A 21,404-nucleotide genomic window follows, 5' to 3' on the forward strand; every position below is an offset into this window, starting at 1 on the left:
GAAAGCCTATAATAAGGCTTACCTGTAGGTAAAAAAAAATCTCCTAAACCTGTACGGTTTAGGAGATATTCCCCTCGGTATGCGCCGCTGACTGCATGCGCACAAGGGGGTTGTCGCCGTGAAAATCCGGCAGCGCTCGTCCGGCCGGACTGAAATCTCCCGCGCGCATGCGCGGGAGTGACGATATCGCGGCTCCGGCCACTCACAGCGCCGGAGCCGCGATACCCGGAAGAGACGCCGAGGGAGCATGTCGGCTCCCTCGGCGTGGATCGGGCCAGATGTCGGGGCCTCGTTCTAAGGTAAGTATTTCATAATGAGCTAGTATGCGGTGCATACTAGCTCATTATGCCTTTTGCTTTGCAGGTTTAAAAAAATAAAAATAAATTGGCGGGTTTACTACCGCTTTAAGTACTTGACTCCCAGGCCAATTCTGACACTTCTCTCATACATGTAAAAATCTGTATTTTTTTACTAGATAATTACAGTATTTTTACAGTATTTCCTGAAAGCAAAGGCCCTGAAGAAAAAAAAAAGTTGGTTGCAATTTTTTTGTGTCACACAAGATTTGCTCAGCGGTTTTTCAATTGCAATTTTTTTTCAAAAAAACTTAAAGCAGCGTTTCTCCCCCCCTCCGGTGCCACATTTAGTGTACAGGTACCTGGCGAAGTACATCAGAAGTTTGGCCTCCAATTCCTTCCCTGCCGCCGGACCATTCAGGAAGTGCAGTAGGGAATCGGCTGTGAAACCGCAAGGCTTCACTACTGGTTTCCCTAACAGGCTATGGCAGCGGCAGCACCCAAGAGCTGATGGTAACATCAGCTGGGGTGCCGACATCGCTGGATTCCAGGACAGGTAAGTGTCCTAATATTAAAAATCTGCAGCTAGAGTATGTGTTGTCGCTGACTTACATTTTTTGTTGTAGGGTGCCTGAAGCACCGCTTTAATACATTTTAGTGCACACAAAAACAATTTAATACCCACTTGTTTGGTAAAATTTACTATGATGTTATGTTAAGTAAATAAATACCTAACATGACACGTTTTAAAATTTGCAAACACCCATGGAATGGTGACAAACTATGGTACTTATAAACAGGGCCGGTGCAAGGATTTTTGACACCCTAGGCGAAACCTAATTTTGCCGCCCCCCCCTCTGGCTCCGCCCCTGACTCCACCGACTTTGCCAGGTTAAATGGTTTAATTCAACCCTCTAACTGCTACATCTGCAAGACAGCTCGTTCATTTGAAAAACCACAGACTTACTAGCAGGATCACCAGGTGAATATAAAAGAGAAAACCTAAAAACAAAACTAATGCAGCCACCCATCTAAGAATTGGTAAGCTGCAGTATAATACATATTTTGCTTTATTTTAATACCACTTTAACTGGATAAAGTTAATCAAGCAATTCTGTTATACATCAATGTATAGGCAGATGATGGGAAGGAAGGAGTTAAAACAGGAGATAAACAGACTGGAGTAAAGCTACTTCCAGTGCTGGCAAGGAGAGAGAGTGAGGTCAGGGAGAGAGAAAGAAGGGGGGTCAGAGAGAGAGAGAGAGGTCAGGGAGAGAGACAGGGGGTGACAGAGAGAGGTCAGGGAGAGAGGGAGAGAAAGAGGGGGGGTCAAAGAGAAAGAGAGGTCAGGGAGAGAGACAGGGGGTGACAGAGAGGTCAGGGAGAGAGCGAGAAAGTGGGGGGTCAGAGAGAGAGACAGGGGGTGACAGAGAGAGGTTAGGGAGAGAGAGAGAGAAAGGGGGGTCAGAGAGAAATAGAGGGGGGTCAGACAGAGAGAGAGGTCAGAGAGAGAGAGGGGGGGGCGTCAGAGAGAGAGGTCAGGTAGAGAGAGACGGGGGTGACAGAGAGAGGTCAGGGAAAGAGGGAGAGAGAGAGAGAAAGAGGAGAGGGGGGTCAGGGAGAGAGACAGGGGGTGACAGAGAGAGGTCAGGGAAAGAGGGAGAGAGAGAGAGAAAGAGGGGGGTCAGGGAGAGAGACAGGGGGTGACAGAGAGAGGTCAGGGAAAGAGGGAGAGAGAGAGAGAAAGAGGGGGGTCAGGGAGAGAGACAGGGGGTGACAGAGGTCAGGGAGAGAGGAAGAGAGAGAAAGTGGGGGGTCAGGGAGAGAGACAGGGGGTGACAGAGAGAGGTCAGGGAGAGAGAGAGAGAAGGGGGGTCGGAGAGAGAGAGAAGGGGGTCAGGGAGAGAGAGACATGGGGTGACAGAGAACAGGGAGATATAGAAAGAGAGAAAAGGGGGGGTCAGAGAGAGAGATGGGGGTCAGAGAGAGGTCAGGGAGAGAGGTCAGGAGGGAAAGAGGTCAGGGAGAGAGAGAGAATGGGGGGGTCAGAGAGAGAGAGGGGGGGGTCAGAGAGAGGGGGGTCAGAGAGAGAGGGGGCATCAGAGAGAGCGAGAATGGGGTCAGAGAGAGAGAGAGAGGGGGGCATCAGAGAGAGAGGGGGGTCAGAGAGAGAGAGAGAGAGGGGTGTTAGACAGAAAGAGAGGGGGGACAGAGAGAAGGGGGTGTCAGAGAGAGAAGGGGGTGTCAGAGAGAGAAGGGGGTGTCAGAGAGAGAGAAAGAGGGGGTCAGAGAGAGAGAGGGGGTCAGAGAGAGAGAAAAAGGGGGGGGTCAGAGAGAGAGGACAGAGAGAGAGAGGTCAGAGACAGAGAGAGTCTGTCAGTATTTGCCTGTCTTTTGGCAAATATCTCCTAAACAGTGTAGGTTTAGGAGATATTTCTTGGACCTACAGGTAAGCCTTAATCTAGGCTTACCTGTAGGTCAAAGTTGGTTGTAAGGATTTACAACCACTTTAAATGTACACAGTTGTCTAAAATGTATTGGAATACTGTAGTATAAACTGTACCCTTCACTGGAAATACCTGAACTCAATCATTCGTAGGAGTCCACTTACCTTTTGGCCATAGAGTGTTTATAGAAAGCAAGAGAGGGAGAAAGTTCTGTGTCAGCCTTTGCAAAGCCTAACCACTAGTATAAAATAGATTATGCTTAGCCATAGTAATTGTACAGCTTGGGAGCTGTTATATAATGTATTATGAATATTTTCAGTAATTCTTTTCTATAATGTAAGTTCTATTGTTATTCATTATAACGTTCCTTTCCGTCATTGCTCGTCATTTAATCAACTATTTCTTCTTTCAGAGATGAAGCAAAGGAACCTATTATTTAGGACCGAGAGGGAAGTGCGTAGGAGACCCAAATTCCTCGATTTCCAGAATGTGAATATGTTGAAAGGAAGGTAATCGGAAATATCATACCTTAGAGCTCTGTTTTAAGGTCAAAACTAATCATTTTGCTTATTTTTTTTTTTTTCCTCATTGAAAGACTACTTTTCTAGCAAATTGATCTGGACAGTTTAGTTTTTACCGTACTTGGATTAAATAAAATAGCCCAACATAATTCAGACACCTTTAATTTATTAATATGCTGTTTACTACCTTTAGCAGCAGATTTAGGACTCCATATGCCAAAGGTAACCAGACACTAAAAGGAACTGGGGAAGGAGCTTTCTGGAAGCTGGAAATTTGTTTTTCTTGCGTTTTTTTTTTTTTTTGTTTTTTTTCACCAGTCTGCATAATGTTCACCATTTTTCACTACGCATCAACAGTGCAAGATTTATTAATTTGAAAGGAAATGTCCCAAACAACAAAACACAGCTATTGTGCTGATCTGTATGAACTGGTTCCATAAAGTCTATCTGTATATACTATACTAGCAGAAGTATGCAAGTTGGTGCACAGCACAGACCGGCCTGCCGATACAGGAAGTGGAAGAAGAAAGACACTAGTGGGGGACATGCTACAAATGTGTAGTCTTTTTTGGTGTTTAAAGAGAAAATATTGTGCATGTTTATTATATTATATATATATATATATATATATTGTGAGGTTTTGGCAAGCAGCATTGCGGATAGACATGCACTGAAATTTCAGCGGCCGAAACATATCGGCCGAAAAGTGTGTTATCAGCATTTTTCCGATGAGAGAAAAAGGTGGTGATTTTATTGCAATTTTACAACGATCTTACAGTGCTTATTGTGTGATTTTCAAGTGACTCAAAAACGTAACATGGGTGCGTTATTCATGCTTTCTTGTTGTGTTTCCAATGCATTTCACCGGGGAGGTGCGTTTTTCATGTGTTTTTTTTAACTGACCAAAAATGCAGCAAATGGTATTTTTACCACCACGAAAGCGCAACTGACCAGTGTGAAGACATACTTAGAATTTAAAGGGATACATTTTTCTTGAGCTTTTCATGCACTAAAGGTGCCAGTAATGGCTGACAATGAATTCATATTAATTTAAATCCATAATATTAATTGAAAAGTCGAATATAATACAATTATATATATATATAATACAATTATATATAAAAATATATATATATATATATATATATATATATATATATATATATATATATATATACTGTATGTGTGTGTATATAGATACAGTATCTCACAAAAGTGAGTACACTCCTCACATTTTTGTAAATATTTTCTTATATCTTTTCATGTGATGACACTGAAGAAATGACACTCTACAATGTAAAGTAGTGAGTGTACAGCTTGTATAATAGTGTAAAATTTGCTGTCCCCTCAAAATAACTCAACACACAGCCATTAATGTCTAAACCGCTGGCAACAAAAGTGAGTACACCCCTAAGTGAAAAATTTTCCCTCCCGGTGTGTCAAGTGACTCATTGGTGTTACAAGGTCTCAGGTGTGAATGGGGATCACATGTATTACATTTGGTGTTATCTCTCTCACTCTTTCATACTGGAAGTTCAACATGGCACCTCATGGCAAAGAACTCTCTGAGGATCTGAAAAAAAGAATTGTTGCTCTACATAAAGATGGCCTAGGCTACAAGAAGATTGCCAATACCCTGAAACTGAACTGCAGCACGATGGCCAAGACCATACAGTGGTTTAACAGGACAGATTCCACTCAGAACAGGTCTCGCCCTTGTTGACCAAAGAAGTTGAGTGCACATGCTCAGCGTTATATCCAGAGGTTGTCTTTGGGATATAGACGTATGAGTGCTACTAGCATTGCTGCAGAGGTTAAAGGGGTGGGTGGGTCAGCCTGTCAGTGCTCAGACCGTACGCCACACATTGCATCCTTCTGGGATCTGCATGGCTGTAGTTCCAGAAGGAAGCCTTTTCTAATAATGATGCACAAGTAAGGCCGCAAACAGTTTGCTGAAGACAAGCAGACTAAGGACATGGATTACTGGAACCATTTCCTGTGGTTTGAGACCAAGATAAACGTATTTGATTCAGATGTTGTCAAGCGTGCGTAGTGGCATCCAGGTGAGGAGTACAAAGACAAGTGTGGTGGTAGAAGTGTCATGGTCTGGGACTTCATGAGTGCTGCTGGCACTGGGGAGCTACAGTTCATTGAGGAAACCATGAATGTCAACATGTACTGTGACATACTGAAGCAGAGCATCATCCCCTCTCTTCAGAGACTGGGCCGCAGGGCAGTATTCCAACCTGATAACGACACCAAACACACCTCCAAGATGACCACTGCCTTGCTAAAGAAACTGAGGGTAAAGGTGATGGACTGGCCAAGCATGTCTCCAGACCTAAAACCTTATGAGCATCTGTGGGCCATCCTCAAACAGGAGGTGGAGGAGCGCAAGGTCTCTAACATCCACCAGCTTCGTGATGTCATGGAGGAGTGGAAGAGAACTTCAGTGGCAACCTGTGAAGCTCTGGTGAACTCCATGCCCAAGAGGCTTAAGACAGTGCTGGAAAATAATGGTGGCCACACAAAATATTGACACTTTGGGCCCAATTTGAATATTTTCACTTAGGGGTGTACTCACTTTTCTTGCTGTTTGTTGAGTTATTTTGAGGGGACAGCAATTTTTACACTGTTATACAAGCTGTACACTCACTACTTTACATTGTAGCAAAGTGTCATTTCTTCAGTGTTGTCACATGAAAAGGTATAATAAAATACTACAAAAATGTGAGGGGTGTACTCACTTTTGTGAGATACTTTGTGTATATATCATTTTTTTAACTGTCATTTTTTTGATTTTGGTTATCTGTCAAGTGCATCCTGCATTTTCTGCATCTCTAATTGTGAATGAATGTTGTATATATGTGTTAATTTGGTTTCTCACCTACACATGGAGAGGAGCTGCCAGGTTTATGGCTGATGGAGATTTGTTTTCTCGGAATTCTAATGAGTTCTGTTCTGGGTCCTGGAGCACCGGGCTTTGTAAAGCTTTGAATAACATAAACCTCCTGTACTAGACCTATATCTTATCATTTTGCCCGGCCTCATTATTAGTCTCAGTTGTCCACAGGCCTTTATACGTCTGAGCTGACCGATGCTCAAGCTCTCTTGCTCTGGCCTTGCTGTACATATAACTCTTTCGTTGAACTGTATATGTTTACTGCCTTGCTGAAACAAAAGTGCAGAACTAATCTGCTTAGACTGTTCCTGATGTCCCTGTCTTGTGTGTGGCTTACTGCTGCCAATGCCAATTGAGTCTATCCCCCCATGTGATATCTATATAAATATATGTAATTAGAACAGCTATAAACACAAAAGCACATTTTTATATTGCATATAAACAATAATGTAGTGGCTGCATTTGTTTTCTTTTTTTAGGCATTTTTTTCCTTTTATTTTCACCTTGCGTTCCAGCTAGTAAGTTTGTTATTTTTCAACTTCCTTTAACAGACCAGGCTGTCTAGCAGAAATGGTAGTTAGAGCGTTGAGACAAACCATTAAACACTGAATGCTTATGATGATCAGCTTATATTCATTTATGTAAAACATTTATCCCAAAAGGAAAATAAATTGTTGCAGTATCAGCTTCAAAAGTGTTAGCCGGAGTTCATCTTGTTAGTCTATCTAAATTTGCTAGTGCATATTTTGGGGAAATTAGCTCGTGGGGATCACCTTTTCTGAATGACAGTCAGCAAATGGGCACGTTCTTAAAAATCTGGCGGATGCCTGGTTTATTGACAGGAGGTTTGCAAAATAAAAATAAACAAAAACGATAAATTAAATCCTTGCCATCCGGTACTAAATAAATAGTCTCCTCTCTATACAGAGCGAGGCTGGTCCCCGTCACTAACAAAACATGCAGTAAAGCAAACCTTTTTTTAGTCCAACACGCAGAGCTCCTCTCACTCAGGTTCCTTCCTGAGTCTCAAAACCAGAGCCCTGCTGCGCTCTCTTCCTGGATATTTAAAGTCCAGCTGATTGTGGACTCCAGTGGACCCGAACATCCGAACCCGGGCCGGATTCCGGTTTAGTCCCTTACAATAGAACAAATGCGAGGTGAAATGTACTTATAATCCTGTATCTCACCTCGCATACCGTTACATATCCTCCCCCTCTGCCCTAGGCCCTGTGGCTGAGCACTTGACACAACCATACAGTGCACGCAAGAGAGGGCATCTGCGTTATTTGGAACTTTCCCGGCCTGTGCTCCACCGTAAACCGAAAGAGCTTTTAAAGCCAGGAACCACCTTGTCACACGGCCATTTTTCTCCCTGTTGTCACACATCCACTTTAAGGGAGCATGGTCAGTGACCAGTTTAAATGACCTCCCCAGTAGGTAATACCTCAGGGAGTCTAAGGCCCATTTAATGGCAAAACACTCCTTTTCTACGGTGGCATAGTTCTTTTCATGCTTGTTCAGCTTCCAGCTTAGGTATACAACTGGGTGCTCCTCACCATCCCTGTTCTGTGACAGTACAGCCCCTAGGCCCACCTCAGAGGCATCCGTCTGTACGACAAACTCCTTGCTGAAGTCCAGGGCCACTAGCACTGGTAACCCACAAAAGGGCCTGCTTTAACCACTTGCCGCCCGCCATATAGCAAAATGACGGTGGCAATGTGGTTTTAATATCCTGACCGGACATCATGTGACATGATCAGAATATTAAGCCGCCACGTGCCCCCGGGGGGCGCAAATTGTGGAAATCGTTGTTGCGGTGTGTCAGTCTGACGGAGACTCTTTACCATGTGATCAGCCATGTCCAATCACGGCTGATCACAATGTAAATAGGAAGAGCCGGTGATCGGCTTTTCCTCAATCGCGTCTGTCAGATGCGAGTAGAGGAGAGCCGATCAGCTGCTCTTCTGACAGGGGGAGGTCTGTGCTCATCGATTATCAGCACAGCCCCCCGAGGATACCCACACTGGACCACAAGGGACGCCACCAGACCACCAGGGATGCCCAGCACCAGGTATGCCCCTCCTAGACCACCAGGGATGCCAGTCAGTGCCCACAATGGATGACAATCAGTGCCCATAATGGATGCCAATCAGTGCCCACAATGGGCATCACTGATTGCGATGCATTATTGTTTGGCACTGATTGACATCCATCCCTACAATACTGTACACTACAATGCTGCCTATCAGTGCCCATCCGTGCTGCCTATCAGTGCCCATCCGTGCTGCCTATCAGTGCCCATCCGTGCTGCCTCAGTGCCCATCCGTACCGCCTATCAGTGCCCAACCATGCCGCCTATCCATGCCCATCCATGCCACCTATCCATGCTGCCAAATCCATGCCAATCCGTGCCACCTATGCATGCCAATCTGTGCCACCTATCAGTGCCTATTTGTGCCACCTATCAGTGTCTGTGTCGCATATCAGTGCCGCCTATCAGTGCCACTTCATTGGTGCCACATCATCGGTGCCCAACAGTGCCGCCTTATCAGTGCCCGTCACTGCAGCCCTGTCAGGGCCCATCAGTGAAGGAGAAAACTTACTTATTTACAAAGTTTTGTAACTGAAACAAAAACATTTTTTTTCTAAATTTTCGGTCTTTTAGCAGAAAATAAAAATCCCAGAGGCGATCAAATACCACCAAAAGAAAGCTCTATTTGTGGGAACAAAATGATAAAAATTTAGTTTGGGTACAGTGTAGCATGACCGTGCAATTGTCATTCAGAGTGTGACAGTGCTGAAAGCTCAAAATTCGTCTGGGCAGGAAGGTGAATAAGTGCCCGGTATTGAAGTGGTTAAATTCTGAAATGCCTCCTCGGCTTCGGTATTCCACTTGACCATGACCGACGCTCTACCCTTTGCCAGGTCGGTCAGAGGGGCGGCCATGGTGGCAAAGTTGGGTGTGAACCGTCTTATACCCCGTAATGCCCAGGAAGACCCTCACTTGTTTTTTTTATTGATCAGTTGGGGCCATTTTTGAATTTCCTCAACCTTATTGGTCTGCGGTTTGACCACTCCCCGGCCAATAATGTACCCAATTGGCCTCCTCCAGGCCTATGGCACATTTTTTTGGGTTAGCCATGAGACCTGCCTCCCTAAGGGAATCTATCACCGCTTGTACTTGGAGCAGGTGCGATTCCCAATCTGGGCTGTAGATGACCACATCGTCCAAAGCAGCTGCATATGGGCAATGTGGTCTCAAGGCTTTGTCCATCATTCGCTGGAATGATGCATGGGCTCCGTGCAAACCAAAAGGCATCCGCTTATACTGAAAAGAGCCCTCAGGAGTGGAAAGGCAGTCTTCTCCTTGGCTGATTGGCTGATTCAGTTAGCGGTATTGCCAATAGCCTTTCATTAGGTCTAGGGTCGTCATGTAGCGAGCCTGTCCTAACCTGTCCACGAGTTCCTCGACCCGGGGGATTGGCTATGCATCGAATTTGGACACACATTGGAGTTTCCCAATGTCGTTACAAAACTTGATAGTGCCATCAGGTTTTGGGACTATCACTATGGAGCTCGACCACTCACTGTGGGACTCTTCTATCATGTCCAGCTCTAACATATTTTTTATTTCCTTTGTGACTGCCTCTCGCCTGGCCACTGAGATTCTACACGGTTTTACATTTATGCAAACCCCTGGTTCTGTCACTATGTCATGTTGGTTCATGTTGGTCAGTCCGGGTAAGGGGGAGAAAAAGTCTCTATTTTTATGCACAAACGCCCTAACATAACTCACTTTGTTGTGCCACGGACAGGATATGCGTTATGGGGACATCAGGTGTCACTGGTACCCAGTCTGTTAGGGGCGTGGACGTGGCCAGTAAAGTCTCTTTGTCCTTCCAGGGCTTTAAGAGATTCACATGGTAAATTTGGTGCAGCTTCCTTTTCCCTGGCTGGTAAACTTTGTAGTTTAACTCCCCCGCCCTTTCGACAACCTCAAAGGGACCCTGCCACTTGACTAGGAACTTACTTTCCACCGTGGGAACCAGTACTAACACTCTGTCAATGAGGCTGAAAGTACGGACCTTGGCACCCCAGGCATAGACCCTCCTCTGGGCCAGCTCCATATGTTCTCGCACCAGGGGCAGGACAGCTGCGATTCGATCCTGCATCAAGGAGACATGCTCTATGATGCTTCTATATGGGGTGGCCTCTCCTTCCCACGTTTCTTTGGCGACATCTAGCAGCCCCCTGGGATGTCCACCATACAAAAGCTCAAAGGGGGAATAGCCTGTGGATGGCTGCGGAAACTCTCATATGGCAAACATGAGATATGGTAGCAAAAAATCCAGGTTTCTCCCGTCTTTGTCGACCACCTTTTTCAGCATACTTTTCAAAGTTTTATTAAACCTTTCAACCAGACCATCCATTTGGGGGTGGTAGACAGAGGTACGGAGATGGGAGATTTTGTATAATCTACACAGTTCCTTGGTAACCCTGGACATAAATGGGGTACCCTGATCGGTTAAGATCTCTTTTGGGATCCCCACTCAACTAAACACCTGAACCAATTCCTTGGCAATAGCCTTAGCGGAGGTTTTGCGCAAGGGTATGGCCTCAGGATAGCACGTTGTATAGTCTAGGATCACCAGAATATGCTGGTGATCCCGGGCAGATTTTACAACCGGCCCTACCAGGTCCATGCCAATCCTCTCAAAGGGGACCTTGGTTATTGGTAGAGGGACAAGAGGACTGAGAAAATGGGGCGACGGTGCCGACATTTGGCACTTGGGCACGATTCGCAGTACTCCTTGACATATGCATGCAACCCGGGCCAGAAAAATTTCTGGGCGATTCTCTCCCTGTTTTTTTCAATACCAAGATGTCCCCCCATTACATGACCATGGGCCAGGTCTAGCACCACCCTGCGGAAGGGTTTGGGAACCAGTAGCTGTTCTATCTCGTCCTCTCCACGTTTTACCACTTAATACAATAAATAGTTTTTAATGGCCATGTAGGGGAAAGACACCCCCCCAGTTAGGATCTACGGATTCCCCATCCAACATATTAACGTTTTCCCTGGCTCTCAAGAGGGTGGCATCTCGCAGTTGCTCGGCACAGAAATCCTCTCTCCTGACCTCTAAGTCGGGTACCACATTCTGGCTACTCTCATTGTCAGGGTCAGAGGTGTTCTCCTGTACATTACCCTCAGGCGGGGAGCTAGCTTCCTGCTCCTCTGGCACCCCAGCCATGACGGGGAAATGAAGAGGATCTCCAGCTTCCTCGATCCCACCAGCAGCACCCTTTCCTTTTGGCAAAAAGGGCCCGGTGAGAGTTCCCGTCCTTCCCCAGCAGGGGGAGCTCTATCTACCAGCCTCCCTTTGCTCTGAATGTGTTACACTGCCCCTGGGGGTATTAACCTCAACCACTGATGTCTGGTAGTCCCGTGTGTCCCCGTGGATGCAAATTACCCCAATAGTACTGGGGTGTAGTTTTGTGGGGTTTATACAATCATTCCTGACTAGGGTCACCACACTACCAGAGTCTACCAGAGTCTAGCAGGGCCGTCAGTGGCTTTCCATCCACTGAAATAACACACATTTGTTTTTCAATGCGACTCTGACACGATGCAATACATGCAACCTGTACAAACAGAGAAATGCATCTTTTCATAAAAGCATAATCGCATTGCTTTGGTTCATCATTTATAGGACAGTTCGCAGCAATATGACCTAATGCATGGCAACAAAAACATCATATATGCTCTACTGCCAGTCCTCTTAATGGTCCCAAAGACCTTCCTGGCTTCTTTGGCCAGTCTCGAGGTCTAGGATCTACAGTCTCATCACCTGTAACAACAGTCTTATCAAATGTCCCTCGGGGACTTACCAATTGACCACAGACCCCCAACTTATTAGCCCGTCAGTCTGGCCAGCCGCCAGACCACCCGTGAGGACTCCATACCTATGATGGATCCTAACTTTTCCAAAACCTCATCTTGAACAGTATAAATTGTATACCAGCCGTCAAGGACCCTACCGCCACAGCAGCATGTTGCCAATGGACTGCATGGGAACTCGACATATGCCTGGTCAAGCATGTGGTGCCCAAGTGGCTGCTGTTTTGGCCATGACAAGGTAGCTAGATACCTTACTACACCAATCATACATGTACACCCCTTTTATACCTTATTCTATAAATAACGACACAGACACCTGCTGGATGTAAATGGCCTTTTAGGCCTTTATTTTAACAATAAACCAAACTAAACTTTTTATTTAAAACTTCTGTAAACCATTTTATTTTACCATCTATTTTCTTGTAACAAAACCAGCTCATCAGATAAACAGTTGTTGATCCCTGACGGCCCCATTTCTTCTTGAGCCTGTAATCCCAACTTTTTATGGCATTCGTCCCCAGCCGCCAAAGCTCTTGCACCCCGGAACAGTCTTACCGGAAACAGCTGGGAGATCTTGCACCCCTAGACACACCGAAGTGGGGCGTAGATGGGTTCACCAAGTCCTCAGTAGCACTGTACCTCTCCACTAGGTCCACCAGTTGGGCCGCAGTTTTGGGGTCCCCCTCTCCGACCCACTTCCTCAGAGTAGCAGGGAGCACACGCAGATACCGGTCCATTACCACGCGCTCCACGATCTGAGGGCCTGGTGAGGTGGACCAGGTCAAACATTTGTGAACGGGGTGGCTTGTTGCTGGAGTAGGACCACTGATGCGCGTGCTGGGCCCGGACTGCCATGGTGACACCCAAGCTTGGAGGATCTCTGTATCTCTGTCTTTAGAGTCTCATAGTCCTGGGCCTTATCCGGTTCTAGATCAAAATAGGCCTTTTGGGGTTCTCCTGTGAGAAATGGGGCCAACAGACCCGCCCACTGCTCTTTTGCCCATCTCTCGCAGACAGCAACTCTCTCAAAAGTCGCAAGGTATGCCTCAACATCATCGGCAGGTGTCATTTTCTGTGGGTGGTAGGAAGCACGTACCATCTTTGGTTCCACTGGCAGAGGAGGTGGGGACCCCTTCTTCAGTTCCACTAGAGCCTCTGTGAAATGCTGGTTCATCTCCTGCTGGGTGGCATGTTGTGCTACAGCAACCTCTGCGACTTGGCGGTTGGTTTCTTGCTAAGCTGCATTGATCTGTAGCAGGGCCTTTAACATTTCCTTCATCTTCAGAAAAGTGCCCGCTAAATCCACCACGTGTGGGGAAATTAGCTTGTGGGGATCACCTTTTCTGAATGACAGTCAGCAAACGGGCACTGACAGGAGGTTTGAAAAATAAAAATAAACAAAACAGTAAATTAAATCCTTGCCATCCGGCACTAACTAAACAAATAGTCTCCTCTATACAGTGCGGGGATGGTCCCCATCACCCACAAAACATGCGGTAAAGCAAACCTTTTCTTAGTCCAACAGGCAGAGCTCCTCTCACTCAGATTCCTTCCTGAGTGTCAAAACCAGAGCCCTGCTGTGCTCTCTTCCTGGATATTTAAAGTCCAGCTTACTGTGGACTCCAGTGGACCCGAACATCCGGACTTGAACCCAGCCTGCCACAGAGGCTTGAAAAACCGGGTCGGCTTCCGGTTTAGTCCCTTGCAATAGAACAAATGCGAGGTGAAATGTACCTATAATCATGTATCTCACCTCGCATACCGTCACAATATTAACACTACCCTCTCTCCAGACTGACAGTTTCTCCTCCATCCAGAGTGGAGACACACTGATAGATGTTAGTGGCCGGAAGCAACGCAGCTACCACATTTAAGGATTAGCAAGCTACAATATTTTCAAGTTTATTAGTGCTTTACATTAATATATTGGAGTTATGCATTAAAGGATATATAAATAATTTACAGTGCCTGAAAAATGTATTCATACCCCTTGAAATTTTCCACATTTTGTCATGTTACACCCAAAAACGTAAATGTATTTTATTGGGATTTTATGTGATAAACCAACACAAGTGGCACATAATTGTGAAGTGGAAGGAAAATGACAAAGTCAGTACTTTGTAGGACCACCTTTCGCTGCAGTTACAGCTGCAAGTCTTTTTGGGTATGTCTCTACCAGATTTACACATTTAGAGTGACATTTTTTCCCATTTCTCTTTGCAAAATAGTTCAGGCTTGGTTCGATTGAACGGAGAGTGTCTATGAACAGCAATTTTCAGGTCTTGCTACAAATTCTCAATTGGATTTACGTCTGGACTTTGACTGGGCCATTCTAACACATGAATATGCTTTGATCTAAACCATTCCATTGTAGTTCTGGCTGTATGTTTAGAGACGTTTTCTTGCTGGAAGGTGAACCCCCCCCCCCCCCAGTTACAAGTCTTTTGCAGACTAACAGGTTTTCTTCTAAGATTGCCCTGTATTTGGCCCCATCCATCTTCTGATCAACTCTGACCAGCTTCCCTGTCCCTGCTGATAAAAAGCATCCCCACAACATGATGCTGCCACCACCATGTTTCACAGTGGGGGTGGTGTGTTCAGGGTGATGTGCAGTGTTAGTTTACCGCCACACATAGCATTTTACTTTTAAGTCAAAAATTTTAATTTTGGTCTCATCTGACTAGATCACTTTCTTCTACATGTTTTTTTTTTTTAAATCAAGAAAAAGTTTATTGAGGTACAGAACTGATGTACAGCCATACATGTCATAAGAGCAGTAAGTTACAATATACATGTGAAGGCGCATTACGTATAAATCAACAAAGAACAATCATTAGCAGTTGTATGGAGTATATCCCTTCAAACATCCAGGTGTGTTGTATTGTACAGCATTAGTATAAATCAAATAGGTTATAGTTTAGATCAATAAATATGTTTCACTGAATACATAGAAAAATAGAACAGAATACACCAGGTAGTAGAAAACGTCTACTTAAACTTTATCTATTATGGCCTAAGTGACAATATTCCTAAATGAGGACAGGTACCAAACTGGTTACTATATTTCTGTCCCATTATCAGCAAGATCACATTTGTAGCAGTCTGTCTTTCCCCAATTGATGTGGAGCTATTCCGGGCGTATCTAGTCATGGTTGCCGCAGTGAATAACATTTTTTAACATCAGACACCAATGGATGGGCATAAGCAAAGAGGATCTAGCCTCAGACTGAATAGCATTCCTAAGTTGCAGATACTTGTAGAACTGACTTCTGGGAAGGGCAAACTCTGCATCTCTGTAAAGGATTTAAATGTGGTACCGTTATGTAATTGAGAAACATACAGAATGCTCACCCTCTCCCATAGTTTAAAGTCCTGAAGTTTGAAGATTTACTTATAATAAAAATTATGCTATATGGGAGTATATGAACAAAAACCTTGAACCTGTAGGATAGTTCTAATATATGCCCTTAAGGTTTTCATGAGAACTATCGTGGGGAGGTTTTGGGGCAGGTGTGAGAATCCCACTTCCAAGTGGGACAGTGCAGGGATCTGGAAGCCGTTTGGTATCAATAAATTCCTAATTGGGTCTGACACATCTTCATGACCGCAGTCCCCCAGTTGTTGTACCTGGGAAGCTACAAATTATAACCTAGAAATGAGGATTGCAAGGCCGCGCTGGTCTTTTTCAAATTGCAATGTGGACAGACTAATTTGTGATATCTTATTGCGCCAAATCAGGGCTATAAACTGTGAGTCTATCTGGGAGAACCATTTATGTGGGATCCATGTGGGTGCATTGTGAAATATGTACAGGAGTTGTGGGACCCATACCATTTTATTAAATTGGCTCTGCCTGTTACTGATAGTGGGAGTTTAGTCCACGATGAACATTTAGACCGAAATTTATGTAATAACGGTACCAAATTCAGCGTGATATATTGGCTAGGATCTGGGGTCACTGGTATTCCAAGATATTGGAATTCAGTGTCCACTTGAACAGTGCTGTAAGGTCTGGCAAGGGGTATGGAAGCTGGTCTAAGGGCATGAGCACTGATTTGTTCCAATTGAAAGTGAACCCCAATAGGGACCAAAAGTCGTTGATCAACCTCATCACGTTTTTCAGGGATCCATCGGATCACCCAGATAAATTAGTGTTTCACCCGCGTATAAACAAATTACATCTTCTTGGAGACCCCTAAGGAAGCCTACAATGTTCTGCGAGGCACGAATAGCCAGCGGTTCCAGAGCCATAGCAAACAGCAAAGGCGAAAGTGCCTCTGAACAACTGGAAAGGTTCCAATAAGTCCCCATTAACCCGTATCATTGCAGATATAGATGCATATAGAAGTTGTACCCATCTAATGAATGTGTTTCCCACCACAAATCTGGACAATACCTCCCACAAGTAAGGCCATTTGAAGCTGTTGAACGTCTCAGCAGTGCCTAGGGAGAAGATGGCTTTATTTCCGGGGGTTGCCAGTAGATAGTTGTACATTTATAAATAGTCTACGTAGGATTTGAGCTGTGGACCTGGTTGGTATGAATCCAGATTGATCCCTATGAATACATTTTTGAATACATTTAGCTAGCCTATTCGCTAATACCCTCGCTAGAAGTTTTAATGTCAGATGTGAGTAGTGAAATAGGTCTATACAAATCTGGTGATAGAGCCTCTTCCTGCTTTCAATAATATGATGGTAATAGCCTCATTCATAGAGGGGGGTTTCTCTGTTACCAATGCATCATTACATACTTCAAGGAGGGTTGGTATCAGTTGAGTGGTATAGCGCTTATAAACTTCGGATGGTAAACTGCCTGCACCAGATGCTCGCCCACTATGTGTTTGAGCCAATGCCATGAGGATCTCATCCTCCTTCAGTGGGGCATTGAGCTGTTTAGCATGCGCCGTTGAAAAACTTGGTGTAGGATATTAATCCATAGAAACTCCATAGAAACTCAGATAGCAGAGAAGGAGGGTTGTACTTTAGAGGTGTAAACATCCTTAAAGTCCCTAAACAGTAGTGATATCTTGGGTATAGTAGTGAATTACACCTTGTATATCAGACACAGAAATGATATGGGAGGAAGGCAGTTGTGTCTTGGCAAGGAGAGCTAACATATGCCCCCCCCCCCCCCTTGAAGTGTTTCTGTTGGAGGAAGAAACGCTTGTTTTAAGCCAGCTTTAAAGATAGATGATGGGACATCGATTGTGACGCCAACCATGCTCTTTTCGCGTCATCCTAGGGGTTAGCAGCATATGTCACCTCTGTTCTCTGCACTTCTGATATAATAAACCTCTCCCACACCTTAGTCTTAGTTTTCATGTGAGTTATTGATCTAATGAACTGACCACGTAAGTAGACCTTAGCCGCATCCCACACAATGGCTATATCAGCTGTACCTACATTGCACCTAAAAAAAGAGGTCAACAAGGCCGGTATCGGATCAGGGTCCGGAAGGAGAGACAGCCACAATGGGTTTCATTTCCATCCCGTTTGTCTCCTCAGAACCCCGACTCGAAGATCCACCAAAAATGGAGAGTGGTCAGATACGTATCTAGCAGAGTAATGTGAGTCTATCAAGGGTAGCATAAGCTAATTTCCCAGCCATAGATCTATCCGAGAGAGTCCCCCCAATTGAGGCAGACTGACAAGAATATATCAGGGTTGCGCATTCTCCACACACATCTGTAAGGCCCACCTCCGAAAGGAGACGCGCAAAGGCTGTAAGGCCTCTGTTTTTTTACAGTGCCCCTAGTAACGGTTGCTGAAAGTTTGTCTTTCTCATGGTCTATATAGTTGTTAAAGTCCCTTATAACGAGAACAGGTGGGCCAGGGTAGCGAGCCATAAAATTTGCTAACAGTTTAAGAAGATGGACTGAAAATGGAGGAGGAATGTAGATCCCTGCAAGTATACATCTCGTCCCATAAAGGGAGCACAGCAAAAATATGTAGCGACCTTTCTGGGTCTAAGTGAACCTCTACACATGGAAATTGGGTGCCTCCTATGAATCAGGACACTCACTCCCCGCAAATACACCAAAAAAGTAGCATGGAACTGATTGCAAAACTGCCATTGTGCGAATTGGGGGGTAGTAGCTGGGGGAGATGAGTCTCCTGTAAACAAGTCTTGTCTGCATTCAAAAGCTTGATTGTTGGTAACACAGCTAATCGTTTAACCGGGTCATTCAGGCCCTGGACATTCCAGGACATCACTCAGGTTAATCTAGACATTTGAATAGTAGTACAGTAATAACAGGATTAATAATAGCAATAGTCATATGACCCAATTACAAGTCAGTGGCATATTGTACAGTCATATCCAGGAAAGAAACCAGTCTAAAGAATGTTCCGTTGAGTCAAAAGTAAGAGCATGGTAGGTTCTGGGCCAACAGTAAATTTAGCTTTTTTGTTTCTGCAGTTCTGACAAAATATGTTTGATTCTGGAGTTATCAGTCTGGAGGATGGGTTTAAGGATGTGTCTATCAGCCCAGAGGATGTGCATTATTTCTGGATGTTGGCCCTGCACAATATGGTCAACAGTTCTGGGCGGGCATGTGCAATATGATAATTTTGGGGGATGTCACCAGCAGCCTGTGGGTTGAGCATTGTGTCAGTTAGGTGGAAGAAGAGTGTGTCCATTAATTTTGAATGGTTGCGCAATGTGGCCTTCTTGTTCAGGGAGTGAGCAGTATAGCCATGAATGGAGGGAGAAGTTAAGTGATGGGCCCATCAGTCCACAGGGGGGGTTCTGTGTGGATATAGCTGTCAGTCTGGGGAATTTCAATAGGCAACTAGAGGAAGAAAGATTAGAACTGGTCTAAAGTGAGGTTCAGATTTGAAGTGAATTATCACATTATGTTATATTATTATGATACATTGACACAAATATTTATAAACTCTTTATGCAATTTGTCAGGCAAATTGGTCCTCTTAGGGCATGTGGCCAAGGGCTTTATTGGGTAAATGCAGTGTGATTTTTGACATCCATTTGAAATGCTTCAGAGACCATACAAAGTTCATTGCAGATGCGGTTGACCTCCTTCTGACTTGCATATTGCTGACTTTAGCTGCTTGTGCATCCCCGTAGACATGCATTGGGAGGGAAGCAATTCTGAAGCAAATAAAAGCCCCTTGACACTGGCCCTTTAGGGTGAAGCAGTCCAGAGGAACCAAATAAAAGTTTAGCTCTGAGTTACAGTACTATGAATGTAGCACAAGAAGGTAAGTATGTAGCATTACAAGGTTAATCTCCTTGGTGGAGGAAGAATAAGCAAATAATGTGTTCAACGATCCTCCCTGGTTCATTTGAACTCAGAAGTGCTTCTCTTCGCTCTGAGCATATTCTGGTTTGTAGCTGTCAAATACTAGCTACAGGCAGCCAGTAATGTAAACCTATGGAGTACTGATTGTACTCAGTTTGCTTGGCAGCATTGCAGTCATTGGGGCTGTAATAGATCCCTGGTGTATTAACAAAGTGGACCTGTCACCAGCACTATGCTGGTCAGACCCTTTAATAAAAAATATATATTTTTTTTTTTTAAAAGGTGGACCTATCTTTTGCACTACACCCTCACATAGAGGCTTGTCAGCATCCTTCTGATAGTACAAAAACAAAAAAACATTTAAGGGACCTGCCACCCCACCTCCACTCTCAAATGTTAGCATGCATACCCTGAGGGTGCACATTCGTACATAAGCGACTATTACCCTGCATACAGGAGTGAGAATAATAATTCTATGGCCATTATGTACAGTTAAATGTAAACTGAGATGCTTTAAAAGTGCAAATTGTCATCAGTTTATTTTATTTTTTTTATGTTGCCCATGGATAATTTTGAGTATAGTAATTTTATTACCATTTCACACATAATTTTAAGGCTTTGATTTGATATCTATTTACTTGGCACAACTTCGTCTTTCAAATTTTGCAAAAAAAAATAAAAATTATAATGTAATTGTGTAAAAAAAATATAGGTTTGAAAAAACAGATGTGGAAGTATTGTTTGACACACAAATTTGCAACCATCTTTTTATTCTACAGGTTCTCTGCTGTCAGAAAATAAATAATGGCTATATTTAAAAGGAGACAAAACATTTTTTTTGGTACGGAAATACCATGGGATCACAAAAATGAAAACTGGGTACAACGCTTATTTTGAAGATGACCTGGAAGTAGCAAAGCATTTAAAAGTATTTCTGTTCAATCTTCTCAGAAATAAATGACAAAAACAAGTTGGGGGTTCATATTGGTTCTAGAATTGATGGTTCATTTTCAAGATGAAATTATTCTCTCTGGAGAGATATGCTATCAATTTACAAATACTGTATTGGTGACCCTAGCAAAAACGATTCAGTGAAAGGGAATTTAAAAAGACACGTGGCCATTCACTTAGGCTGTATTAGGCTGAGCGTTTCAAAGTTGCACAATTTTGCCAAGCTTTGACCGCGATTTTGTTCAGCCCACCAATGTAAAATGCAGAAAAACACCTGTAATCTGCCCAAAGAAGCTCACGTTCTTTTTTGAGCTTAGGGCGTTTTTCAGGCATTTTGCTTCAGGTGACCAAACGTTCACATGTGAACAGGTGCCATTGAACTTAATGGGATTTTGCTTGTTGGCCGTTTTTCAGGTTTTTTTTTCAGGTGTTTTATGAGCTGAAAACGCTCAGATGTGAATGCAGCCTTAAGCTGGAAGGGAAGCGGTTTAACCTTAAAGGGATTGTAAAGCAAAATTTTTTATTTTTTTAAAATAACAAACATGTTATACTTACCTCCACTGTGCAGCTCGTTTTGCACAGAGTGGCCCCGAACCTGCTCTTCTGGGGTCCCTCGGCGGCTGTCTCTGCTTCCTCCCGCAGGTGCTTCTCACGTTCATGCGAGCTCCCTTGCATTGGTGAGAAGCACCTGCGAGCGCGCTCCCGTGATACAGCCGGCGGCTATAGCCGCTCGCTGTATCACAAGGCCCCGCCCCCGGCACGCTGCGTCATTGGAAGTGATTGACAGCAGCGCGAGCCAATGGCTGCGCTGCTTTCAATCCATCCACTCCAGCCAATCAGCGGCCAGGCTGAGCGGCGAAGAGGACGGCGGGGGCGAGCGCGGGATTTGCGAGGGGTCAGGTAAGTAAAACGGGGGGACTGGGGACGCCGGCAGTGTCACATGTTTTTTCACCTTAATGCATAGAATGCATTAAGGTGAAAAAACATTTACCTTTACAACCCCTTTAAACTGCGTAGAGGGTTCTTTACTGTCAGGGCGGCAAGGATATGGAATTCTCTTCTACAAACAGTGGTATCAGCAGGGAGCAGCCATAGTTTCAAAAAAACTATTAGACGGGCACTTC

At 44.5% G+C, this 21,404-nt stretch overlaps 1 protein-coding gene across 1 annotated transcript in view; it reads left to right on the top strand.

The window, feature by feature from the left end:
• The window catches only part of LOC143962232 (uncharacterized), a 148,765-nt gene that overhangs the window by 92,698 nt on the left and 34,663 nt on the right, over positions 1-21,404 (top strand). The window contains exon 20 of the mRNA XM_077471562.1: positions 3,156-3,252. Coding sequence (XP_077327688.1) covers positions 3,156-3,252 — 97 coding nt within the window. The remainder of the gene's footprint in view (positions 1-3,155; positions 3,253-21,404) is intronic.

Source organism: Lithobates pipiens, unplaced genomic scaffold, assembly GCF_037356315.1.
Source record: "Lithobates pipiens isolate NorthernLeopardFrog02 unplaced genomic scaffold, aLitPip1_a1.2 Scaffold_8, whole genome shotgun sequence".
Classification (NCBI taxonomy): Eukaryota; Metazoa; Chordata; class Amphibia; order Anura; family Ranidae; genus Lithobates; species Lithobates pipiens.